The 23,517-nt window shown below is 42.6% G+C and overlaps 4 protein-coding genes across 5 annotated transcripts; 2 read left to right on the forward strand and 2 right to left on the reverse strand.

Annotated features, from left to right (window-relative positions):
- The first annotated feature begins 109 nt into the window (after positions 1-109).
- On the forward strand, positions 110-5,098 carry txk (TXK tyrosine kinase). The gene is made up of 16 exons (XM_058623673.1): positions 110-198; positions 970-1,021; positions 1,102-1,180; positions 1,446-1,574; positions 1,666-1,730; positions 1,840-1,899; positions 2,002-2,056; positions 2,152-2,231; positions 2,342-2,466; positions 2,536-2,610; positions 2,808-2,979; positions 3,063-3,279; positions 3,558-3,622; positions 3,953-4,071; positions 4,701-4,858; positions 4,963-5,098. Exons 1-16 carry the CDS (start codon positions 186-188, stop codon positions 5,032-5,034), a joined length of 1,536 nt encoding a protein of 511 aa, XP_058479656.1. The 5' UTR covers positions 110-185; the 3' UTR covers positions 5,035-5,098.
- Positions 5,099-6,598: 1,500 nt separating this feature from the next.
- On the forward strand, positions 6,599-11,532 carry LOC131455900 (cyclin-dependent kinase-like 3). Its single transcript, XM_058623765.1, has 10 exons — positions 6,599-6,772; positions 6,877-7,071; positions 7,551-7,735; positions 7,816-7,928; positions 8,119-8,258; positions 8,447-8,535; positions 8,832-10,532; positions 10,831-10,912; positions 10,980-11,211; positions 11,519-11,532. Exons 1-10 carry the CDS (start codon positions 6,605-6,607, stop codon positions 11,530-11,532), a joined length of 2,919 nt encoding a protein of 972 aa, XP_058479748.1. The 5' UTR covers positions 6,599-6,604.
- A 365-nt stretch (positions 11,533-11,897) lies between these two features.
- Positions 11,898-14,051, reverse strand: LOC131455867 (uncharacterized). Its single transcript, XM_058623713.1, has 3 exons — positions 13,032-14,051; positions 12,305-12,498; positions 11,898-12,197 (listed from the first exon to the last, which is right to left on the reverse strand). Exons 1-3 carry the CDS (start codon positions 13,204-13,206, stop codon positions 11,970-11,972), a joined length of 597 nt encoding a protein of 198 aa, XP_058479696.1. The 5' UTR covers positions 13,207-14,051; the 3' UTR covers positions 11,898-11,969.
- A 93-nt stretch (positions 14,052-14,144) lies between these two features.
- On the reverse strand, positions 14,145-23,356 carry LOC131455832 (broad substrate specificity ATP-binding cassette transporter ABCG2-like). Of its 2 annotated transcripts, none has more exons than XM_058623659.1 (19): positions 23,249-23,356; positions 23,029-23,115; positions 22,300-22,427; positions 19,960-20,019; positions 19,532-19,646; positions 19,273-19,425; positions 19,026-19,183; positions 18,431-18,533; positions 18,306-18,354; positions 18,112-18,207; positions 17,897-17,995; positions 17,580-17,725; positions 17,394-17,476; positions 16,975-17,064; positions 16,278-16,402; positions 16,010-16,164; positions 15,498-15,587; positions 15,233-15,309; positions 14,145-14,525 (listed from the first exon to the last, which is right to left on the reverse strand). In XM_058623659.1, exons 2-19 carry the CDS (start codon positions 23,083-23,085, stop codon positions 14,378-14,380), a joined length of 1,932 nt encoding a protein of 643 aa, XP_058479642.1. In that variant the 5' UTR covers positions 23,086-23,115; positions 23,249-23,356; the 3' UTR covers positions 14,145-14,377. The 2 variants fall into 2 exon arrangements, with proteins under 2 accessions (XP_058479642.1, XP_058479643.1); XM_058623660.1 differs by having other exon boundaries at positions 23,029-23,148; positions 23,249-23,353.
- Positions 23,357-23,517: the final 161 nt, after the last annotated feature.

Raw genomic sequence — 23,517 nt, forward strand, 5'->3', positions numbered from 1 at the left:
ATTTTGCCCTTTTAAAGTCCCCTGTTGACTTCCTCCACCCACCTCTCTCTCTCTTCCTCGCTCTCTCTCTCTCTCTTCCTCTCTCTCTCTCTCTCTCTCAATCTCTCTCTCTCTGTGTGTGTGAACTGTTTCCAGGTCTTTGTCAGACCTGAAGATTATCATCAGATTATGAAGACGAGAAGAAGATGATTCATTCAAGTAAGTTCAACTCTTTGTGCAAATCCACTTTATTGAAGCAACATATGAACCCTGAATGTAAACTTTAATTAAACACAGTGATAAAATAAAGGCTGCCGTGTGTGTGTGTGTGTGTGTGTCGATGTGACACTTATGTGACACTTATGTGACAATTACCTCAGTTTCTGTTTCTTCGCTCACACAAATGTGGTCATAGGACTGCACCGCGTAATGATCCCCCCCTGCCACAAAGAACCTGCCTAAGACATGGAGGCCCACTCTTGCCAGTGGGGACGCAAGGAAAAACCTGATTTTAACCACTTAACAAGAGACTCTCCTTATAAAATTAAGCCTTTGATAGCTTAAGGACACTTTTGGGGCACTTTAATTGGGTTATTTTGCCATTAGGCAGGATTTTCTGACTGGAAACTGGAATTTGTAAACCACTCAATCTCCCACACCAAACCCTATTGAGAAAATCAGTGATTTTAACATCACAGCACGCAGGAGTTGTTGATCCACTGCTGCCTCCATCAGTGAGTTCGAATGTGTTATTTTGTCACTTCGGCATTTTACATCCTTTGTTCAGATTTACCTCAGTGACACAAACGGACCACACGAGGCAGCAGTGGATCAACAACGCCTATGTGCGGTGATGTAAAAATCACCGATTTTCTCAATGGGGTTTGGTGTGGGAGAGTGAGAGCTTCACAAACCTCCGTTTCCTGTTGTAAAAGTCTGTCTAACGGTGAGATAAAGACGCCATAGACTTAACTGCTCCTCTTCCTTCAGATCACTCCGTCCACTCAGTGTTCTGCTGCTGCTGCTGTACCGTCCAGACCAGGTAGACGATCGATAACCCTGATCTGATCTGACAGAGAAAGTTCATGTGCATCTATTTATTTGTTTGTTTGTTCATTTCAGGGAGATCAGCACCTGCACGGAGGTGGAGCGGAGCTCCCTGTGTTTCCAGAGCAGACGATACCCAGGACGCGCCCGCCGCGTAAGTAGCGCTGCTTTCAAAATAAGAGCGGGTTGACGTTAACCTGGAAAGGGGCGTCGTCAACTCCCAGATCCGAGAGGTTCGATCAGTGGACGTAGATGAAAATGACTTTGTACGCAATTGGACACCAATCAGACCAATGATCTCGATGACGTATGCAGAGCGAGGGCAAATAGATAATAGAGTAGTAGCAGCCCCCTCGTGATTAGTTCATCTTTTTTTGGGGGGGGGAAATTGGTAAGCACTCTGTCTGTCCCTCTGTCAGGTGGACAGGTCCAGGAGGAAGCTCCCTCCTCCTCCTCCCCCAGAGGACAGCGGTGGCGAGGACTTGCTCACGGTCGTCGCCATGTACGACTTCAAAGCCCAGGAAGACACGGATCTGACGCTCAAACAGGTACGAATGTACGCGTCGGAGCCGCCGACGTCTCACAACAATATGTGGTTGAGTGGGATGATGACGGTGTCGTGTCGTGTCGTGTCCACAGGGGGACGAGTACGTCATCCTACACAAACAGGACCAGCTGTGGTGGAAAGCGCAGGACAAACACGGGTAACGTAAAGTTGAACTATAAGGTTGAACCACCGGGGGGCAACAGAGAGCAAAACACAACGACCAATTTAGACAATTGTACAAGGTTTTGTTTGTTCGCTTACATCAGGAACAGAGGCTTCATCCCCAGTAACTACGTGACGGAGAAGAACCGAATCGAGGCAAACCCGTGAGTGCGACGTTTACACTGCGTCCAACATCGAAACTGTTTATTTTATTCCAAAGACGTCAAAAGACCACAAATAAACAAGCCGTCGTGTGGTGGTTGCAGGTGGTACTGCAAGAACATCACCCGGACAGAAGCTGAGCAGCTGCTGAGACAAGAGGTATCCGTCCGTGTGTCCACGTGTGTCTGTCTGTCCACATGCCGGTCATTGTTTGGTTTTTTTGCCCACTGAGTTTGTTTGTGTTCACTGTCCAGGACAAAGAAGGAGGGTTTGTGGTGCGAGAGTCGAGTCAGCGGGGAGTTTACACCGTGTCTGTTTACACCAAGATGTTGAGGTGACGACACGAAAACAACAACACAAGAAGAAGAAAAAAACAACGTTACCACCTCTTAATGTGTGTGTGTGTGTGTGTGTGTGTGTGTGTGTGTGTGTGTGTGCGTGCAGTGCCGGCAGTGACGTAAGACATTACCAGATCAAAATCAATGACTCTGGAAAATTCTTCCTGGCCGAAAAACACACGTTCAGCTCCATATCTGAGGTCATCCGCTACCACCAACACAACGCAGCAGGTACACAAACACACACACACACACTTGTACTTTATTTACAACGTTCAGTGACACTAATCGTACTTGCAGGTCTGGTCACCAGGTTGCGTTATGCAGTGGGACCAATGGGAAGGTGTTTACCTGCCACATCGGGATTCAGCTCAGGTGAACATGACTTATTGATCAGTAAATGAATAAACAGTGAATGCATGAAATCATGTGAACACCATGAGTGTAAAGTGTCTTCATATGCAGATGATATTGTACTTTATAGCTGAGGATATGAACAATTCCCACTGATGCCGTGGAGAAGCACAGATGTTATTCATATCAGTTTCTTCTCTACTCTTCTCTACCCCCAGAGAAGTGGGAGATCAACCCGAGCGAGCTGACCTTCATGAAGGAGCTGGGCAGTGGTCAGTTTGGCGTGGTGCGACTGGGAAAGTGGCGGGCTCAGCACAAGGTGGCGATCAAGGCCATCAGAGAGGGAGCCATGTGCGAGGACGACTTCATCGAGGAGGCCAAGGTCATGATGTGAGGATAATGAAGGAGAGGGCGATGGGGTTTTTGTTCACTTTTTTGCTCTACACATCATAAATAAACGACATTCTGTCCAGGAAACTGTGTCACCACAAGCTGGTGCAGCTCTACGGCGTCTGCCTGCAGCAGCGCCCCCTGCTGATCGTGGCTGAGTTCATGGAGAACGGCTGCCTGCTGAACTTCCTGCGGCAGCGGGTCAGGGCCCTGAAGGAGGCGTGGCTTCTGTCCATGTGCCAGGACGTGTGCGAGGGCATGGAGTACCTGGAGGCTCAGAGCTTCATCCACAGAGACCTGGTGAGTGAGGAGCAAGAAACAGCTGATTCATCAATAATCCGTGTCATTGATTGTCCCAGGGGAGCAAAAATTAAGGGTTTATGAGGTTTTTTTTAACCCTTAGAACACAGAGGATTTAGAATTATTTAAGCTATAAGAATATATGTGCAATATAGAGTGTCGTATATCCTTTTTATCAGCACAACCTATAAGCAATCTGATGAAATGATATATATTTTTTCAAAATTGGACATGTGACGTGATCTTTTTAACGCTGCCGTGTTTGTGTGGTCGTCCAGGCGGCCAGGAACTGTCTCGTCAACGAGCACAACATGGTGAAGGTCAGCGACTTTGGAATGACCAGGTACAACCGCCGCGTCACATCGACATGAGCTCTCTGAGCTGAAAGCCACCAAACACAAACAACCGTTCACAAATAACTTATTATGTCTAAAGTTATAATCTCTGACTTCATTAAATCCACAGGACGATGTGCAGTTTTTTTCTCTTTTATAGGACAAATTAAAATATATATATATATATTTATTTTTTTTTACCGGTCACACAATAAAAAGATTTATTTGATTAAAATAACATCTGAAATAATTTCTTAAAAAAAAAAATTTGTTTTGAAATGAGTTGTGTGCCGTAACGAAAGAACCAGATTGTGTGTGTGTGTGTGTGTCTCTCTCAGGTACGTCCTCGACAACCAGTACACGAGTTCCAGTGGAGCCAAGTTCCCCGTGAAGTGGTCTCCTCCCGAAGTTCTGCACTACAACAAGTACAGCAGCAGCTCTGACGTCTGGTCCTACGGTGAGTGTATCCCAGGACCAGGACCAAGACCAGGACCAGGACCAGGTCCCTCTGGATATCCTGGGTGTTTTAAATGTTGAAGGTTGCCAAAAAACTTTGAATAGCCTGAAATGTTCTGTCTGTAAATGCATCAAAACAGCAATCACATACAGAAAATATGGTGCACTGTAAAACAGTAGACGGTAAAAATAGCATCTTACATCAAATTCTTTTGAACTTTTCAAAGTGTTATAAGAACAAAAACACAAAATAAAACTAGCTCAAAACAGACCAGTCTAAACAGGACTGACCACAACTAGGACTAACTGATATCGTGGGTAACTTTTTTTTCTACAATATTTTATGTTTAGCTGATTTTACCAAAGACGTTTTAAGGATGAAAACCGACAAATTTAACCAGTTTATAACCAAAGCACACCGGACTAAACCAGATTGAGTCTGAAAGTCACTCACACAGAAATGAATCAAGCATAACATTCAACAACTGGAACAAACGATTCTTGAAAATGACCAATGCTGTTAATTTAGTGTAGCTTTTGTCCTGCGAAATCCTCCGTAAATGAAAATGTAGTGTGGCAGCAGAGGGGGGCGTGTCTGAAGTTCTAAAGTGGGCGTGTCTGTGTCTGCAGGCGTGGTCATGTGGGAGATCTACTCGGAGGGTCGGACTCCATTTGAGAACCGCTCAAACCTGGAGGTGGTCAACGACATCACCAGAGGGATCCGGCTGCACCGGCCGCACCGAGCCTCGCAGTCGCTGTACACCGTCATGTACCGATGCTGGCACGAGGTATTTGACCGACCGCCGCAAGCCTTTTGAGCAACAGTCTTACTCAGCAGTGATTCATCTGGTGACCCATGACCTTCTCTTCCTTTTCTTCTGTGGTTCTACAGAAACCTCATTGTCGGCCGTCGTTCTCCGAGCTGCTGGAGGAAATCAGACAACGCGCAGAGAATCCAGATTAATGCACATATTTTTTTATATTTTAAAATGTTTTGATGTTTGATTTCTCATCGTCCTTATCCTATATGATCCAAACATAAACAATAAACAATGTGTGATCATGAGAAGTTCCGGCGCTTCACATCGTGACCGTGAAAACATTTTATAACCATAAAATGTTTTGTTATATGCAGAGAAATAGCAGGTGTGTATCAAACAATACGATATTCCGATTACGATTCATGATATAAATTACTATTAAAAAAATTACGATATAAATTACTGAACAATGTTAGGATAAAAATTACTAAACAATAAGTTATGATATAAATGACTATACAATAAGTTACAATATAAATTACTATGCAATAAGTTACGATATAAATGACTATACAATAAGTTACGATATAAATTACTACACAATAAGTTACAATATAAATTCCTACACTATAGGTTATTATATAAATTTCTATACCATATGTTGCAATATAAATAAATAACAATAAGTTAAGATACAAATGACGAAACGATAAGTTACGATATAAATGACTATACAATAAGTTCAGATATAAATGACTAAATAAGTAACGATATAAACTACTTTGCAATATGTTGTTATATAAATTATTAAACTTTGAACTGAGATACAAATTACTTATTGAGATACAAATTACTTCTATTACAAGTTTATTACATGTACACGTACAAGTTACGATAAAAAGGACAACAAAATCATTTGTGATATCGATCGAGTGTTATCATGCAGTCACTTTTGAGTTTTGACATGATCAATACTCACTTTTATTGAAAGGTCTTCAAGTTTGACTGTGATGACAATATAAACATTCAAACAAAACAGGTTTATTAATTCAACACTCTCACTCTCACATTTTTCTTTTGGTTTTGGAATTTAATGATAGGCTTTGTCTCAGTGTGCAGTCCCCCAAAATGATCAGCAGGTGGTGGTAGAGACCTTCTCTCAGCATTTCATTATGTTATGTTTTATTTATTTAGTGGTAAATAATTACTGAGGTGACTCTGTGGTGGAAAAACACTTACATATATAAATGCACGGTAAATAGTCATGTTCATTCAAACACAGCAATCAATATTTAATATATTCATATACAGCACATATATGTGTGTAAAGAATTTCTGAAATACTACAGAAAACACTTTCTACAGTGTATATATGTGTGTGGATGAAAGGATCATGTGACTAAACGGAAACAGTTAACAGGGTAATGTAATGATCTGCCATGTGGAGAATGGTGTGTTTGTGTGTGTGCTGTGGTGTTGCTATGACAACGTTTTTTGTGGCACAAGGAAACACACACACACACAAACATTACTCTAGTGTTTACATAGATAATGGGAGTTCACTGCGACGATTAAAGAGGAATTTCCCCTGAGGTTAGTGTGTGTGTTTGTTTTGTTGATGTCAGATTGAGGAAATTATAAATAATTTAATAATAATTATAAAAATAATACATGTATTTCTGATGATTTTCTTGTTCAGTTGTTTAAAAATTGTGATATCAAATTAAAGTGAAATAATCAGTTTTTATTGCTCTGAGGGGGGCGGGGCCAGTGATGGAGCGTTACGAGTCCCTCGGTCTGGTCGGTCAGGGCAGTTATGGCACCGTGCTCAAGTGTCGTCACCGAGACTCGGGCCAACTCGTGGCCATCAAGAAGTTCATGGACTCGGACGATGACAAGACCGTCAAGAAGATCGCGCTGAGGGAGATCAAGCTGCTCAGGGTGCTTGTCAATCAACCAATCAATCAATGAGTCATGTACAAAAAAAAGGTGAAAACCTGAGTTCAAATGCTAATTTCTCAGATTTTATCTCCATGACTTTAAAGCAACTGCGTCACGGTAACCTGGTCAACCTCCTGGAAGTATGGAAGCGCCGCCGCCGCTGGTATCTGGTGTTTGAGTTTGTGGAGCGGACACTGCTGGACGTTTTGGATCAGAGAGAGAGTGGACTGGACCTCAGCACCAGCCGACGGTTCCTTTACCAGATTCTGAGTGCCGCCGCCTTCTGCCACCAGCAGAATGTGAGGAGATGGTCACAAACAGGTCTGGTGGTGTGTTCACACCAGACGTGAAGCTAACGTTCACATCACGAGTTTAAATACAACCCACGACGACTCCGCTGAGCTTAATGCTAAGCTAATTATGGTCATATAAACGTGTGACGTACAGCTTTAATTCAGTAGCCCACATACAGTACACATACTTTATGCCCCGCCTACACCGCCGTCCCGTTTCATTATTTTGGAGTGCACACGTACAACATCGAAAAGTTCGATTATTTCCTTGTGACCAATGTAACACAAATGTAACATCTTCATGGGACTCATGTCGAGTAATCTACAGGAATCCCATCTTCCGGAGCAGCTGTGAACGCACCATCAAAATGAGCTAAGCTGATGCTATATATGCTATAGCATGTATAGCATGTAAAGCTAACAGTTTTGAATGGTTCAAAGAGTGCCCAATGGTTTAACACTGTCACCGACTCCTTCCGTCACAGATAATCCACCGAGACATTAAACCAGAGAATGTCCTAATCTCTCACGGGGGCGTAGTCAAGCTGTGCGATTTCGGCTTTGCGCGCACCTTGGCGTCCCCTGCTGAGAGTGATGTCTACACGGACTACGTAGCTACTCGCTGGTACAGAGCCCCTGAACTGCTGGTGGGAGACATCAAATATGGAAAGTAAGTGTTGAAGTGTGGAATTGCAGACGTTAGCTAAAGGCTGTGTGCTAATGATTTTGTGTGTGTATGTGTGTGTGTAGACCAGTAGACGTGTGGGCCATAGGTTGTCTGGTGTTGGAGATGCTAACAGGTCAGCCGCTGTTTCCCGGAGATTCTGACCTCGACCAAATCCACCACATTGTCAGGTGCTTTGGTAAGTACATGTTTGATAATTGCTGTGATGTAAAATCACTGTTTTCTTCTATGGAGTTTGGTGTGAGAGCGAGAGAAAGGTTTACCAAGTGACACAAACTTCAGTTTCTGACAGCAGAGACTATGCCAGAACCCCATACAACCACACTTCAACTAATGTAACCACAGAAGTCTTCATGTTTCTGTTGTAGGAAACCTGACTGCTCATCACCAAGCGCTGTTCTACAGGAATCCAGTCTTTTCTGGAGTCAAACTACCAGAATGCTGTGGCCAAGTCCAACTGCATCAGCGATTTCCTTCAATCTCACCCGTCACCATGGACTTGGCACAGGTACAGTTCAATTATTTTCTTGACTTCACCCCAATCCTAACCTTTTAGGAATGAGGCTTTCTTTTCCGAGCTACTGCCCACTAGATGAACATGGATGCGACAGATGATCTCAGGTTCTGATCTAGTTACTTTCAAAAGACGCCTACAGCACTGTCAATGGTTAAATAACTTTGCTTTCTCACTTGCAGAGTTGTCTTCAGGTGGATCCAGAAAGACGAGCTCATTGTTCCGATTTGTTGGAACATCCTCTGTTCACAGAGGACTCCTTCCAAATCAGGTATCGCTCTGCGTTAGCTGTCATTGCCCTTATAAAAGTGTAAGATAAGTATGTTAGAGTTTAAAACCATTATTGCAAGGGAGCATTATTCCTCTGCAAGAGCACACAACAGCATCCACAAGTGGAGAGATCATACATGTGCTCACATGGTTTTTATTGATGCAAATTATAAAACTAAATAAATCCCACATAACCCATTGCTAACTGGCTCTTTTTTGAATATTAAATCAACTATTTGGGTAGCCTTAAAGATCAAGACACTGAGCTGCTGCATCTGTGTGTGTGTGTGTAAACAGGTTTTTGAATGAGCTGAATGCGAAGATTCAAAAGGACCACAGAGAAAACTCAACCCTTCCCAAAATAACCAAAACTCCAAAACACGGAAGGGATAATGCTACTGTGGAGGAGAAGAAAGACAAAAAGGAAGAAGAGAAAGTGGAGAAAAGAAAAACAAAGCAGCCTAAGCCTAAACTTCTTAAAACAGTTCAGAACACCCCAGAAATGCTGGGGTCCACCAAACAGTCCAAAATATTAGGTGGTAAGGTCGCCGATAATGCAGCAAGAGAAGCAGATAACATAAAAGTTACCACCGGTGCTGGGTCAAGCAAGAAACTGAAGACTTGCAAATCTGTTAAACCTCTCACCTCCAATTCCTCACACCAAGGCATCAAGACTGTAACTGGTCTGAAAGACAAGAACACATTGACGTCTAAATCCAGGGATGGTCAGGCTGTGAAAACTGTGATGGGCATCGACAGATCCTCTACATCTAAGCCAAGTCAAGAGGATGTAAAGAACTGGAACAACAGGAAATTGTCTAAAAACTCAAACACAGATCATCCAAATGTGAGCTCATATCTGGAATCAGCTGTCAATCAAAAAGACACTCGTTTAGCACTTCAAACATGTTCGCTGCCAAGCAATGACCGCGTTGAGGTCACTACCTCAAGTACTAACCCCTCTGCCACCAAGCCATGCAAGGTTTCTGCTTTTTCAGAACAACAGATCAATGAACATTTGAAAGTCGTACCCTTGAACACCAGGCTCTCCATGACCACCTCAACCAATACGTCTTTGTCAATTGGTCCATCAAAGACTTGTATCTCAGTTCTTTTTATACAGACCAGTCCTGCAAACAGTATCATGACACTACACAAAGGAATTTCGAAACCAAACTTGTTCAACACTGGCTCACCACCTAAACCCACCAATGACACAACCGGCGCACCCAACAAACCCTCCGATGCTGTCGCAGAATACCCAGAACCTGCCATTGAGGGGTCACCTGAAACCAAAGTGAGCCCAGAGACCACAAAGATCATAAGCCACATATCGGTACCCAGTACTTCTGGAAGAGATCACAAGGAGCATCTTGAATCTTCTGAGCCCTTCAGTGTCCATCAAGAGAATGCTTATAAATTCAGGATCAACCCAGAATCCAGATCCCCCTCAGACCCCACACTGAATGAAATCCCAAAAACAAATTTGCCAGTAGAGACAGCTATTCCTAAAATATGGAAATTCTCTGACAAAGAGAACACAGAGGATTCAACGGTCTCTGTGTCCATCTATGCAACAAACAAGTCTCCAGTGAGTCAAATATTTGGAAGTTCAAGTGATAAGAACAAGAGCAATGGAGTTAAATCTGACATGAAACCTACCTCCGCAACAGCAATACAAAAAAAATCATCATTATTTCCTGCAGAGGCTGCAGAGAAGAAAAGTGACATGTGTACATCGACTGCCACAGATTCAACTTTACATGGAACCCCAGACCATGAATCATCCAAAAGAATCTTCATCTGCCAGAACATGGACTCTGCAGATGTTAGCAACGTTGACGCTATCATACCCAATTTCACCTCCAATCCACCTCCTGCCCCCTGCTCCACTCCTGTCCTACTCCCTCCTTCCTCGTTCTCTGTCGGCAGTACCAACATCCCAACCATTGATGATCACTCAGATGTACGTTTTCCCCCTAGAAACCACGGTCTAAGGTAAAGCGCCTTACTTACACTTACTACCGACTATGTATAAGTTCTTGTAGTGTTGGCAGTCCCCTGAACAAAACATGGCAAGAATCCGTGCCACTGTTGATTGATAATGTGACCATTGTGAAAGTGTAGAAAAATATCTTGTATTCTGATCCCGGCATTACAACCACATTCTATCCAGTGTGGGTAGACTCAGGTTCTCTTGGCTTCTGAATCAATTTTAGATCCATAAATTGCCAGAATTATGTCGTATTAAGGCCAACGTTGATGTGGAAAAGGATGTTTTCTTGTGTCATTACAGATGTAAAGACTGGAAAAGGCATTACAGTGGAATTCGTAAACGAGTGACGAAACCATCTCAGTCAAACTACGTTACTACAAAGGTATGTGTGTTTTTCTTGTTTCCCATCACAGTCGGAATGTTTACCGATAAATATCCTGTACTCTCAGGTTTCAGATAAGAGTCGGACTGGTGGGCGCTTCTTCCAGTGTGATTGCTGTGACGACGGTAACGGCGTTGCAGTGGCCAGGAAGAAATCAGACGTCCACTTTCCAGATCTAAGCAGCTCTGTGCCTCCACAGTTCAGAGGAAGAGATGGTGGGAACAACAGCACATACACAGGCCTGACTGTAGGAGTTCTGTGTTGCTATGGAGACGCCTTTGATCCCCATGCTTTTCCAGGTAAACGCAAAGACGGCAACGACAAGGATTCGAGGAAAGATAAACAAACAATTCCTGTTGTTTCTCCAAACACACACACACACTCACCCTAATACACACTAACACAGGTTAACTATTTTTACTCAACACAGACTGACTTCTTCCATTAGTCGTTTTTGTTTATCAGCAGTGCCTAATTCTGCTAAAATGAACCTTTTCCATTTACACATGGTTGTTAGTGTCTTAATGGGATAGTTCTTGGTCTTTGAAGAGTGGCTGCAAATGTGTGATTTTTGTCATTTTGGTGTTGGTGAAATCCTTTTTTCAGATTTACCTCAGTGACACAAATTGACCACACGAGGCAGCAGTAGACCAGCAGCTCCCGTGTCCCTGCGATGTAAAATCACTGATTTTCCCTATGGACTTTGGTGTGGGAGAGTGAGTGGTTTACAAAACTTCAGTTTCCTGTTGTAGAAGTCTGTCAAATATGGAGATAAAGCGAACACATTAAGATATTGTAGACTTAAACTGACATAAGATTTATCAGTTGAGCATTTTGTTAAGCCACTAAATTCTGTTTTCCTTGTTTCAAAAAAACTATCCCTTAGCATTGTTGTTTTATGTAAATAATAAAGAAGCAGGTTATCAAGAAAGTTTTCTTTAATATTTTTATTTCAAAATAATGAAAAATGTTTACTGGATAGAGGTAAACAACAAAACAACAACATCAAACCATAAAAAAGTACAACAAAAAAACAAAACGTAATAAGATGATGTCATCAAGACTCTTCACTGGAGTCCTCCTCCGAAGACGAACCCACACTTCGTCCACCATGACGCTGCCCTCTTATTGGCCGAGATACGAAGCTGCTGAATCTGGCACCAGTATGCCCTCTGCTGGTCAGGAGGTAGTGCAGGAGGCGGGCTGCACTGTTGGAATGGCTGTTTGTGATTGGTTGTGCTGCCGCTGGCTGAGGCCTGATTGGTGGTGGTTTCTTCAGTGGCGGCTGGACGAGAAATTTAATTTAGATGAAAAAAAATGAAATGTATAAAATCACTGTTAGGACGCTTAAGTAGGGAGACACCTGGTGTCCACCAATGTTAGTCTGATTACCTTTCTGGTGACTGGTGGGGGTGGGGGTGGGGGTGTGGCTGCTTTCATTGTTGTGGTGGTGATAGCGGCAGGGACAGGAGCGGGGTCAGGGGCGTGGTCAGGGCTACGGCCGGAGAAAATCCCGCAGATGTCGTCCACCGCGGAACCATCAATCTCTGGAATCTCAAACTCTGGTCCAGTGAAGACGGAGCGAGCTGAGGGAGGACAAACAGACCGGTGTTTATGAAACAAACAAATGTTTCGGCTAACGTCTTTAAACATGGTCCGTTTTTCAGTCCATGTTAAAATAGAGTTTCGAAGATTTCATTGTTTTTATTTTCCAACGGACCAATTTCACCTTTGTCGTCCTCTCGTGCATTACGTTAACATTTGAATTTGAAGGATGTCACATTTAAACCAATAGCTAAGCCACACCCCCTTAGCTTACTCATTCTGTGTTGACATTGTTGAAATTACGTTGCTTTGGCTGCTGGTTCGGTGACGTTTGGTCACATCATTCACAGTAGTGGTGCTTTTATTTTATTTTATTACAATTAACTGATTTAGCTTCTTAGTGTTGGACCTGATGTTTTTTTTAATGGTCGTTTTGCGTAGTTTCTTTTTATGCTAACAAGAGTTAGCTAGAATCAGAACCAGAGCTCCCGGGAGCTAATGTGTGTTAACTAGAAACTAGAGAAGCGCTTTATAAATACAGTCACAATAAGAATACAATAGAGTCTTTACTCACCATGAGTCAGCGCCACAAAGACGAGCAGGGGGACGCACAGTGCTGCGGACATGTCTTCAGACGGAGACGGACAAATGAAGGAGAGAGCGATAGAGAGAGTGTAGGGAGGATGGAGGGATTTAAAAAAAACTGAAGAGGAGGGAGGAGGAAGAGACGAAGGAAGAGATGGATCCATGTCTAGACTGTGACTTTAAGTCGGAGCAGATCAGTCAGTTTGTGGTTCAGAGTTTCATCAGAGAAAAACCTGATAATCCTCCACCATTCTTTAAACTTTACTCTTTCACACACACACTCCGTCTTTACTCTGCTTTTTTACTGTCACGTTTGATCTCTTTAATTTTCATGGATCAGTCAATCGTTTGTATATTTTGCTTTAGGGCAAGTTAACACCGACACAACAGTGTGTGTCACTTGTACCACACACACACACACATACGCACAAAACACACACACTCCTTCTTTTCTGCCTCTACCTTTTCACTGGCACATGTTTAATCTCTTCAATTTTCATGGATCAGTCATTCATTTGTTTATTTTGCTTTAGGGCAAGTTAATACCGACACAACAGTGTGTGTCACCTGTACCACACACACACACTGACTGCTAATAGCTGTGGTTGCTATGGAAGCGAGTGTCTGCTTACACACACAAACCTACTGTGCAGTAACACAACTGTAAAAATAAAGAGATTTTATCCACTTAACAAGAGAATGACTAAAAAAATTGAGGTCAGCTTAAGTCTACGATGTCTTATTATGTTCACCAATTTATTTTACAGTTAGACGGCCTTTTCTAACGGGAACATTAACCCTTTAACACCTAAGCTTCAAAATGTCTGTTTGGACTTTCCTTTTTACTTATTTACTTATTTTACTTATTTTAACCACAAACAGATTTAACCAAATCAGATTTACCTCAGTGGCACAAACTGACCACACGAGGCAGCAGTGGACTAGTAGCACCTGTGTCCCCGCGAGCTAAAAACACAGATTTTCTCTATGGAGTTTGGTATGGGACAATATCTCATACAACCCCACTTGAATTGCCCTCTGCTGCATTTATTTTGTATAAAATGTAATTCGATAATGCAAAAAAATTGAAATAAAACACAGATTAAACCAAAAGTTTTATTGTAAAAAATGATCTCTAAAGTGCAAAAATTAGCATAACATGGTGCCACGTGTTGGTGAATAACTTATGTATGAGTATGTTATCTACAAACAAGAAAAATATTTTACAAATTAGATCAATGTCATCACAGATCTGAAAGATTCCTTGTTCCTATTTTATCACGTGAATCAGAGTCGAACAGTGTTGCCATGGTAATGGTGATGGAAGGCGAAAGTCTAGGAGAACTTTCTGATGAAGCGCAGTTTGATGTAGGTGATGGACAGGAAGCAGATTGTCATGATGCCCAGAGCCATGTGGTTCTGCCAGAAACCCCACGTAGAGTAGTCCACGCCCTGTGCTGTCATAAACTCCTCCCCCGTGCAACTGTGAACACAGGACAAAGGTTCCTTCAACAACCGCAGAGTTACAGTGTTATAAACTGTAATGTTTTACATAAGGTTACACACTGTAATGTTTTATGTAAGGTTACACAGTGTTATAAACTGTAATGACGCTTATAAAGTAACTTTACGTAAAGTTACACAATGTTATAAACTGTAATGTTACATATAAAGTAGTTTTATGTAAAGTAACACAATGTTATAAACTGTAATGTTTTATGTAAAGTTACACAATGTTATAAACTGTAATGTTACGTATAAAGTAATTTTATGTAAAGTTACACAGTGTTATAAACTGTAATGTTTTATGTAAAGTTACACAATGTTATAAACTGTAATGTCACTTATAAAGTCATTTTACGTAAAGTTACACAATGTTATAAACCGTAATGTTACGTATTAAGTCATTTTACGCGAACTGCACGTAAAACAAGTAACATTGTCGTAAAAACTGGGTCGTGCAACAATTCAGCTCCGATCAGCTCACGATGTAAATATGTCGACCGTTAATTATCGCGCTGTTACGTTTTACATTTCAACAAAGAACCCGAACAGGTTAATGATTAATCACAGCAGGTCACACTCACTGTCAATGCGTCAAAGTGTCCAGCAGGTGGAGACACTAACACGTAAACACTGACTCTGACACTGGCTCTTATAAAACAATCAAAATCTGTGTGGGAATCTTACGCCAGTCCAGGTGGAACAACGCTGATGTTTAACCCGTGACAGAAGGTCAGACCAGTGAACTCGTTCACCTGCAGAGCCTGAAAAAAAAACACAAACACACCATCAACACAACACCAGTGTGTGTACTTGTATGTGGTGAGGACCAAAAAAAAAAGAATCTTTAGGGCTTTAGGATAAGGCTTTGTGAATGGAAGTCAATGCAGTATCCTTAGAAGAATAGCTGCACAACCTGTGTGTGTGTGTGTGTGTGTGTGTGTATACGTACACTTAGGCCATATCGTGGGATACTTAAGTACTTTAACCAGGCAAGCCAGCTGGCGATGGAGGGAAGGTTCACCAACAGACCTGCAAAGATCTTTGTGGAATAACAGACAAATTTTATTTTTTTAACGAGGTAAATCTTTAAATCTGAAAAAGAATTGTTTTGTAAACATTGATGGATATTCATTAAAAAAACTATAATTTGAATTGTGGTGTTCCCCAAGGCTCAATCATAGGTTCCCCACTCTTTTATGCTCATTTTCCTTTTTATTTATTTATTTTTTACCCAAAAAAAGGAAGGGACATGTATATACAGCTGTCTAGCAGGACAATAGGAGTGTCCTTTCTTTCTCTCTCTTTGACCAGTCCTGGAATTTCCTGGCCGGAAAATAGATTCCGGTTCAAGAATGGTCCAGTTCTCCCTCAGATCACGACTATACTGTGAAATCGTTGAGAATTAATAGTGGCCCCAACCCCAGCACGGCAACAGAAAGTAATGGGAATTATTAAGTTCACCATCATGAAGACAAAGCTGATGGTCAAGAAGATGTTGGCGATGGCCACCACCGTCTGGTCGGACGAGATGGCGAAAACCATGGAGGTGGCGGTGTAGGCGATGAGCATGACGGTGAACATGAAGAGGAAGAAGGCCTCGACCGTGGGCTTCAGACCTACACACACGCACAATGTAAGAGGACTGTTGGCACCACATAGACTTAACAAAATATGGATGAATCTGGAGGAATAATCAAAAGCACAGAACAAAAGTCGGGAAATTATTCACCGATCATGTAGTACGACACGCAGCTGAAGACGATTGCAGGTATGGTTCGCAGTGTGATGATGTCCGACAGGATCTTGGACAGGAAGTAGACGGACAGTCTGTAGTAACCGCTGATGTACTCGTGACTGGAGAAAGACAGAGAAGCCATAGCTCGATCAAGAAACAGTGACAGTGAAATGTCACTGTTCCTGACACTGCCCTCATAAACACAAAAGAAGCTCAGTATTTACCTCATGCAGTTAGCCTAGCTTAGCATAAAGTCTGGAGTCAAAGAAGCTAGCATGCAAAATATGATCAATAAATCTGTTCAGAACTATGGAGAAAACAATGACGGTGAAATGTAACTGTACATCTTCGTGCAGTGAGTCTAGCTTAGCATAGAAGCTAGCATGCAACTGCTTTCCAAAATCCAAACAATGAATTTGATGTACCTGATTGGAACTATGGAGAAAACAATGAAATGTAACACTATATCAGTGAGCTCAGTATTAATCTCATGACGTTAGCGATAGCTTAGCATAAAGTCTGGAGTCAAAGAAGCGAGCATACAACTGATTACCAAAATCTGGTACATCAAGGTACATCAATACACCAGACACGACAGTAGCAACCCTTTAAGAATGTTATGTGTATAAAAGTACTATATAGCACATAAAATAACATGTAAAAAAAGTGTGTGTGCGTGCGTGTGTCTCACATGAAGAGCTTCCTCTCAGTGATGAAGAGCTCCGCTGCAGACACCGTACTAAAACACTGGTTGACCGTGATGAAGAAGAGCGCGCCCAACCTGGACACACAGTGACACACAAACATCTCACATGGCGTGAAACCAAAGACAATAACACGTGATCATAATATGATGACGACATACTGTACGATAATCATAGAGTAGAACATAATAGAATTTAGCAGAGTATAATAGAATAAAGAAAAATAGAATAGAATGGAATAGAATAAAGAAACAATGAATATAATAGAAGAGAATATAATAAAGTAAAGTGAGTAGAATAGAATAAAGACTAGAATATAGTCAAGCAGAATAGAATAAAGAAACTAGTATAGAATAGAGTCAAGCAAAAATAGAATAAATTAGATTAGGAAAGAAAAATAGAATACCTGTTCTGCATTCCACTCTGAGTGTCTTCAACGCCAAAGAAAATGGCTCCAACGATCAGAGCGAGGAAAATTGTCACGCAGACCTGGACGCAGTAACAACACTGTCATCAGAGGCTGCAGTTCCCGTGATGGCCACTAGGGCAGCAGCAGTTGCCGTTGTGCTGACATTTACGCGGGTGTTGTTACCTGAGCGATGGACGTTTGAGGGTTTAGCGCCATGTTCTTGAAGGTTCTCTTCATAACCCACTTGAACTGGGTCAGGAAGCCCGTGGTGTACGTGATGGTCCTGGAGCTAGGGTTGGCGCTTGTCTTCTTCCCCTCAATTATCCTCTCTGACAGACAGGGGGCGACAAAGAAACACTTGGTTTTTAGGTTGAATTATGACAGGAAGTAAGATCAAACACTAATAATGTCATTAAATGTGGTCCGTTGTGAAATTATAGAGAAAAACAAGTATTTGACAGATGTGTCAGTTCCTCATGTAACCAGACAACTTGACTCACCCAGCTCTGCTCTGGTCTCCTTGTAGTACTGACAGCTCCTGTACTCCTCCACCAGTTTGTCCTCGATCCCTTTTTTGGACTTGGACACAGAGTCTGGATCTGGACAAAGATTAAACACCCAAATTTATCACAATAAAAATGAACTTTATTTTGGTAACCGAACACCGCCTTTAACGATGGACACTTGTTCCTGTGTGGTCGTCATAGTTACAAACCTCTGTCCAAGTCGCTGGTGCAGATGGTGGTCGAGTCTCCGTTGATGACGTCGAGGAAGAAGTCGGCGGGGTTGTTGTGCGGCTCACAGTTGAATCCTGGGAAATGGAGTTTGATTATTATTGGCGCTGTTATTTTAACGCGACATTCGCGTTGTGTTGTGTCACAGTATGTTTGTTTTAATGCGAGTTCCCACCGATGTCCTCGAAGTACTGCAGCGCGTTCTGAGCCGGTCCATGGAAAACCTGTAAGCATGAAAGACATCGTTATCGTCAGGTCTCGTCCAAAAACACACACAGAGCGGACAGGAAGTGAGTGAACCTGTTTGCCGGTGACGAGCAGCGTGAGGCTGTCGAACAGACGGAAGATGCTGTAGCGAGGCTGGTGGATTGACAGGATGATGGTGCGTCCGTGAGTCGCCATCCTGGACAAACGGAAACACAAAATTCACAGTTTATGTAGTTACACAAGCTGTCTTTCACACCAAATGCAAGCCAATTTACCTAATCCCAATTTGTTTGCATGTTTTTGGACTGTGGGAGGAAACCAAAGAACCCTGAGAAAACCCACACACCCAGCGAGAACATGCACTCCATGCAGAAAGGCCCTTGTTCCGACCGGGTCGCAAACCCGGGTCTTCTTGCTGCAAAGGCAAGAGTGCTAACTACTATGCCTCTTGCATGCCTCTTATGTTTCTATCTTGTAACATATTCTGGAGCTGCTGAACTGTGAATTTCTCTGTGAGATGAATAAAGTATCTATCTATCTATCTATCTATCTACTACATCAACCGTGTGGCCCCAAGCCAAAAACTACCTACAATAATTTTGGAAAACCCTAATGGCTTACTGCTTATAGTACGCAAACATTGTGTTCACAGCTTTGTTCTTCTTCGACAAACATGCAAATGCGTCACCTCTTGAGCAGCAGCAGCACAGAGTTTGCCGTGCTAGCGTCGAGGCCCGTGGTCGGTTCGTCCAGGAAGAGGACGGACGGGTCGATGATCAGCTCCATGCCGATGTTTGTCCTCTTACGCTCGCCACCGGAGATCCCGCGAATCAGCTGAGTTCCGACCTACCACACACATACACAGGTACACATTATTGTTTATTTATTTATGAAATTTTTTATTTGTTTGTTTATTTTCGCCTCCTGCTCCTCACCCTGGAGTCGGCCACCCGGGTCAGTCCCAGCTCCTCGATCAGTTTGTTCACTTTTTGACCTCTCTCTTGCGGAGAGATGCTCGACGGGAGACGCAGCGCCGCCGAGAAGCTGAAGTTTTCTCTGACCGTCAGAGTTCCCATCACCACGTCATCCTGTGGATGAGAAACCGACGACTTTTGTGAGATCGACTGCTGCTGCTGTAACCCCCCCGTCCTTGGTCATTTGAAGTTAACAGAATGTTACTTCTGTCTCACGCACCTGCACCACGTATCCCGAAAGACACTTGAAGTTTGGCGGCTGAGGAGCGCCGTCGATCAGGACTTCTCCGGAGAGACCTCGTGGATCCTTCCTAGCTGCCAGGATGTCCAGGAACCTGGATAAAATATGGGGTTAGCGAGATTCGGATTATTCAACATCTTATGCAGACTATCAGACGAAATTATATTTTTGTCTTTCATGACGGTCACCATGTTGGATTATCAATCACAATGTCACGGATTCTTGTTCTTGTTCTTGTACTTGTTTGGTGGACTGGCAACAATACGTATGACCCCAACCAATCGAAACCAAGATTGTGAACCCATTCCTGGGTGTCTAACCCTAACAGCAGCAGTATCCCTCTTCTGCCATGTTTATGTCTGTATGTCTGTATGCCACCTGGTGGAACTTTGTGGTGCAACACTCACGATGACTTGCCGCTTCCTGTCGCTCCCATGATGGCGTTGAGCCCGGGCTTCATGATCCCACTGAGAGAGAGAGAGAGAGAGAGAGAGAGTCATGTTAGCTTAGCTTTCAGAAGTGCAACGTCTTTTGACCTCTTGACAAAACCATGCTAACTATTATTCCCTCATTCCCTGTCTGTGGTAAGCTAAGCTAACAGCTGCTTGTCCTGGTTCTATAGTAGTTTATGATATGACTCAGCGGTTACACTTATTTTCATTTTCACGTTTGAGGAACTGAAAGGATTTTTTTTTTTTTTCTATTTTAAGACAAAAATTGTCCAACACATCAGGTCATGACTCAGCTAGTATCATGAACTTGCAGTGCAACCATGATGCAGCACTTTTCTCAGTAGCCAATCAGTAGGCAACTTCCTAAGGCCCGCCCCCAAACATACAAAAACACGGTGCAAAGAACAAATCATAAAATACAATATTTTTATATATATATCTTCTTAAAGCGTATTGTTTGAAAATATTGACACAAATCTAATTCCATAGCCCTAACCACCGAGTAAATCACACACTGTGTTTAATAAACTGAGAGGAGATAAAAAATAAAGTAGTTGTGTCTTCCAAGAACACTGTGTTTGTCCTGATCAAGGACGGACGACACACGCAAGAACAGCATGTGAACAGCAGGGGGCGGGGCGGTCGTCCTGATTGTGTCTTGATGAGCTGGGGAACCTCTGATGCCTCATAATAACAGCGTGACAAAACAACGCAGAAACTCATGCTCCTTCTGGCTTTAAACCATATGGTTTTGGTGTATGATTCTAAATTTAAAGAAAAAAAGAAGAGCTGTCAATGTTCTCACAGGAATGGATCAATAAACATTCTATAAAACCTTCAACTTTGACTCGCACTGGTCAATGATTGAAAAAGAACCATAAAATACCGCAGATACCGCCCAGTGTAAACTCAACAGTATTCATGTATGTGACATTGACATTGAAACAGCTGAAGCAGGTGGGATTTCAAAGTTTAGCATTAGTTAGCGATAAAGTCGCTAACTAAGGAGATGAGGTTTTTTTACAGGTTTATGGTAAAAGACCTGTGACCTGAAGTTGGCACTATTCGGTCAGAGGTTATCAAGGTAACATAACCATAATTGTCCCTGTGATATAACTGCTTTCATAACTGTTCAGCCACAGCAGATTGTTGTCATAGGGACACTAGGGGACACACCATAGATTCACCTTTTTTATACCCAAATTCAACCACTAAAACTAATGTTTCTGTTCATAGTAAATAAATATGATTCAATCAAGTAATCATCAATCATAGTTATTTACTAAATTAACTAATTTATTTACTAAATTAGTAAATAATGTGCTTTACTATTTTTTGTGAAACAGTACATTTGGATAACAATAATCAATTTTTTTAGCGCTTTAGCACAAAAAATATCATTTTGGTTAAAGTTACACACTGGTGTAGAAAAAAGTAATTTTGATAATTACCAATGCTGTTAATTTAGGGCAGCTGTGGCTTTGCGGGACCCTACGTGATACGCAGGTATACGGATTTACGTATAACCACTTCAAAATGATACGCATCAACACGGCTCTTTGCAGTTTGGAGGTCATTTTTATTAGGATACCACTGAACGGGTTGTGATTTTGGCTCGCGGCTCACATTTTGCTGTGTTTTCAACATCCTGGGCCTAAAATCTGCAGCCATGTTAGCGGACAATGAGTCAGCAGGGAGCACATTGACGTTAGCGACAGTTTAAAAGAGTCTGTTTGGAAGATGTGAAATTGTGGGGGCGTGTAAAACAACAAGCGGCATCTTCTGCTTTCTAGTGAAGTGATGAGTCGTGATTTAAACCATGACAAGGCTGAACTTCCCCGTTACATCACCGTCGTCATCGTCGTCTTCCTCTTCTGCCCGTGACTGCTAGCATGTTAGCACAGCCAATGACTGAGCTTGGTTGAGGTTGTGTTTCCGTGAATTTTACACCCAGATTTTTCTCCGAATGTCACATTTCGGGCTTCCTGTGTGTGTGTGTGTGTTGTTTGTTGCTTCACGCTGAGACTCATTGTTCAGACTGAAGCCGAGTCTCCTGTCAAAGCAAACTTCCTTCCTCCGCCTCATGGCGTGCGTGTGTGTGTGTGTGTGTGTGTTTGATCCAGTCGGGTCAGGTTGGCTCCTAACGGCACGTACATAAACACACAGTACACAATAACCGTGCACGTGCGGCTTCAGCTCACTGAACACGACTCAGACCCGCAGTCACGTTGCCATTTTATGTATACAATATTACACTCATTTTGAATTGTATTAACATTTAAACTCGCGACTCACTTGAGGTCGATGAGAATGTCTTTGGTCGTCTTCTTCCTCAGGCATAAACAGCCTCCTCCCTGTGTCACTTTGTAATGTATGTTGTGGAAGCTGACGGTGGCGCCGGTCCGTTTGCCAGAACCTCCAGACTGAGGAACAGTAACGTCAGTTTGTAAACATGTTTAAAGTCATAATTCTGTTTGTTTACGTGTGGTTGGATGAGTTACTGGTATATAACCAGTAGCTTTGGCGCCCCCTGTGGTGGGAACCTTCATGTCTGCGTCTTCAATTTCACATTAAACAGTTTTTTAACACACTCACTCTCCCACACCAAAGTCCATTGAGAAAATCAGCGATTTAAGCTCGCTCTGATGCAGGAGCTGCAGCTCCGCTGCTGCCCCGTGTGGCCAGTTTGTGTCACTGAGGTAAATCCGTGCAAAGGATTTCAAATGCCGAATTCACAAAATAAGACATTTGAACTTACTGATGAAGGCAGCAGTGGATCAACAACTCCCATGTGCTGTGATGTTAAAATCGCTGGTTTTCTCAATGGGGTTTGGTGTGGGAGAGTCAGTGTTTACAAACGTCAGTCTCCAGTTGGAAAAGTTTGTCAAACAGCAAAATAATTCAGTGAAACTAATCTGGGAGATGTAGTAGACTTTAATCTGACATAGATTTTAGTTGGTGAGTCTTTTTTTAAGGACACAGGGGGCGCTTACAGTGTGTGTGTGTGTGTGTGTGTGAAGGTACCTTTTGTTTGGAATCTCCAGTCTGCCTGGAGTCCATCTGCAGCTTGACGTTGGACATCCTCTACGTCTGAGCGCCGGACACAAACCACTGCAGAGACTTTGTCCGTTTTATTTCTCACTTCTTCTCCAAATACAGTGAAATAGTTTACTCAACTTTTTTAACCCCTTTTGTGTCTGATAAGAGTCAAAGAAAAGGAAAGATTAGAAAGTTCATCACTGACCTGTGGAGGACGGAGAGTCCCTGTGGAAGAAAGCAGCTGCCCACAGAGCACTGAGCAGCACAGAGAGAGAGAGAGAGAGAGCGGTGTGTTCACTGTCTGTGTGTGCATGTGTGTTTGTGTGTGTGATATAACCTCCGTTTTACGACACAAGCTGATAAGACAAGTGGGGAGAAGTTCAGACGCAGTCGCTCTTGCTGACCTCAGAGGGTGAAAGTTGAGTTTAAGCCTTTTCCGTGGTTGAGAGAAATGAAAAAGCTGTGTCACTGCTC

Source organism: Solea solea, chromosome 3 (assembly GCF_958295425.1).
Source record: "Solea solea chromosome 3, fSolSol10.1, whole genome shotgun sequence".
In the NCBI taxonomy this organism is placed as follows: Eukaryota; Metazoa; Chordata; class Actinopteri; order Pleuronectiformes; family Soleidae; genus Solea; species Solea solea.

Excerpts from the sequence above, each read along its gene's own strand:
- txk (XM_058623673.1), top strand. Across the intron at positions 1,575-1,665 it reads CGGATCTGACGCTCAAACAG|GGGGACGAGTACGTCATCCT; the intron begins GTACGAATGTAC and ends TCGTGTCCACAG. Across the intron at positions 2,232-2,341 it reads GTTTACACCAAGATGTTGAG|TGCCGGCAGTGACGTAAGAC; the intron begins GTGACGACACGA and ends GTGTGCGTGCAG.
- LOC131455900 (XM_058623765.1), top strand. The coding sequence starts at position 6,605 with ATGGAGCGTTACGAGTCCCTCGGTCTGGTCGGTCAGGGCAGTTATGGC. Across the intron at positions 8,259-8,446 it reads TCACCATGGACTTGGCACAG|AGTTGTCTTCAGGTGGATCC; the intron begins GTACAGTTCAAT and ends TCTCACTTGCAG. Across the intron at positions 10,913-10,979 it reads CAAACTACGTTACTACAAAG|GTTTCAGATAAGAGTCGGAC; the intron begins GTATGTGTGTTT and ends CTGTACTCTCAG.
- LOC131455867 (XM_058623713.1), bottom strand. The coding sequence starts at position 13,206 with ATGGATCCATCTCTTCCTTCGTCTCTTCCTCCTCCCTCCTCTTCAGTT. Across the intron at positions 12,499-13,031 it reads CTTTGTGGCGCTGACTCATG|CTCGCTCCGTCTTCACTGGA; the intron begins GTGAGTAAAGAC and ends GTCCTCCCTCAG. Across the intron at positions 12,198-12,304 it reads CCCCACCAGTCACCAGAAAG|CCGCCACTGAAGAAACCACC; the intron begins GTAATCAGACTA and ends TTTCTCGTCCAG.
- LOC131455832 (XM_058623659.1), bottom strand. The coding sequence starts at position 23,085 with ATGTCCAACGTCAAGCTGCAGATGGACTCCAGGCAGACTGGAGATTCC. Across the intron at positions 20,020-22,299 it reads GACATTCTCATCGACCTCAA|TGGGATCATGAAGCCCGGGC; the intron begins GTGAGTCGCGAG and ends TCTCTCTCTCAG. Across the intron at positions 19,184-19,272 it reads CCCGGGTGGCCGACTCCAGG|GTCGGAACTCAGCTGATTCG; the intron begins GTGAGGAGCAGG and ends TGTGTGTGGTAG.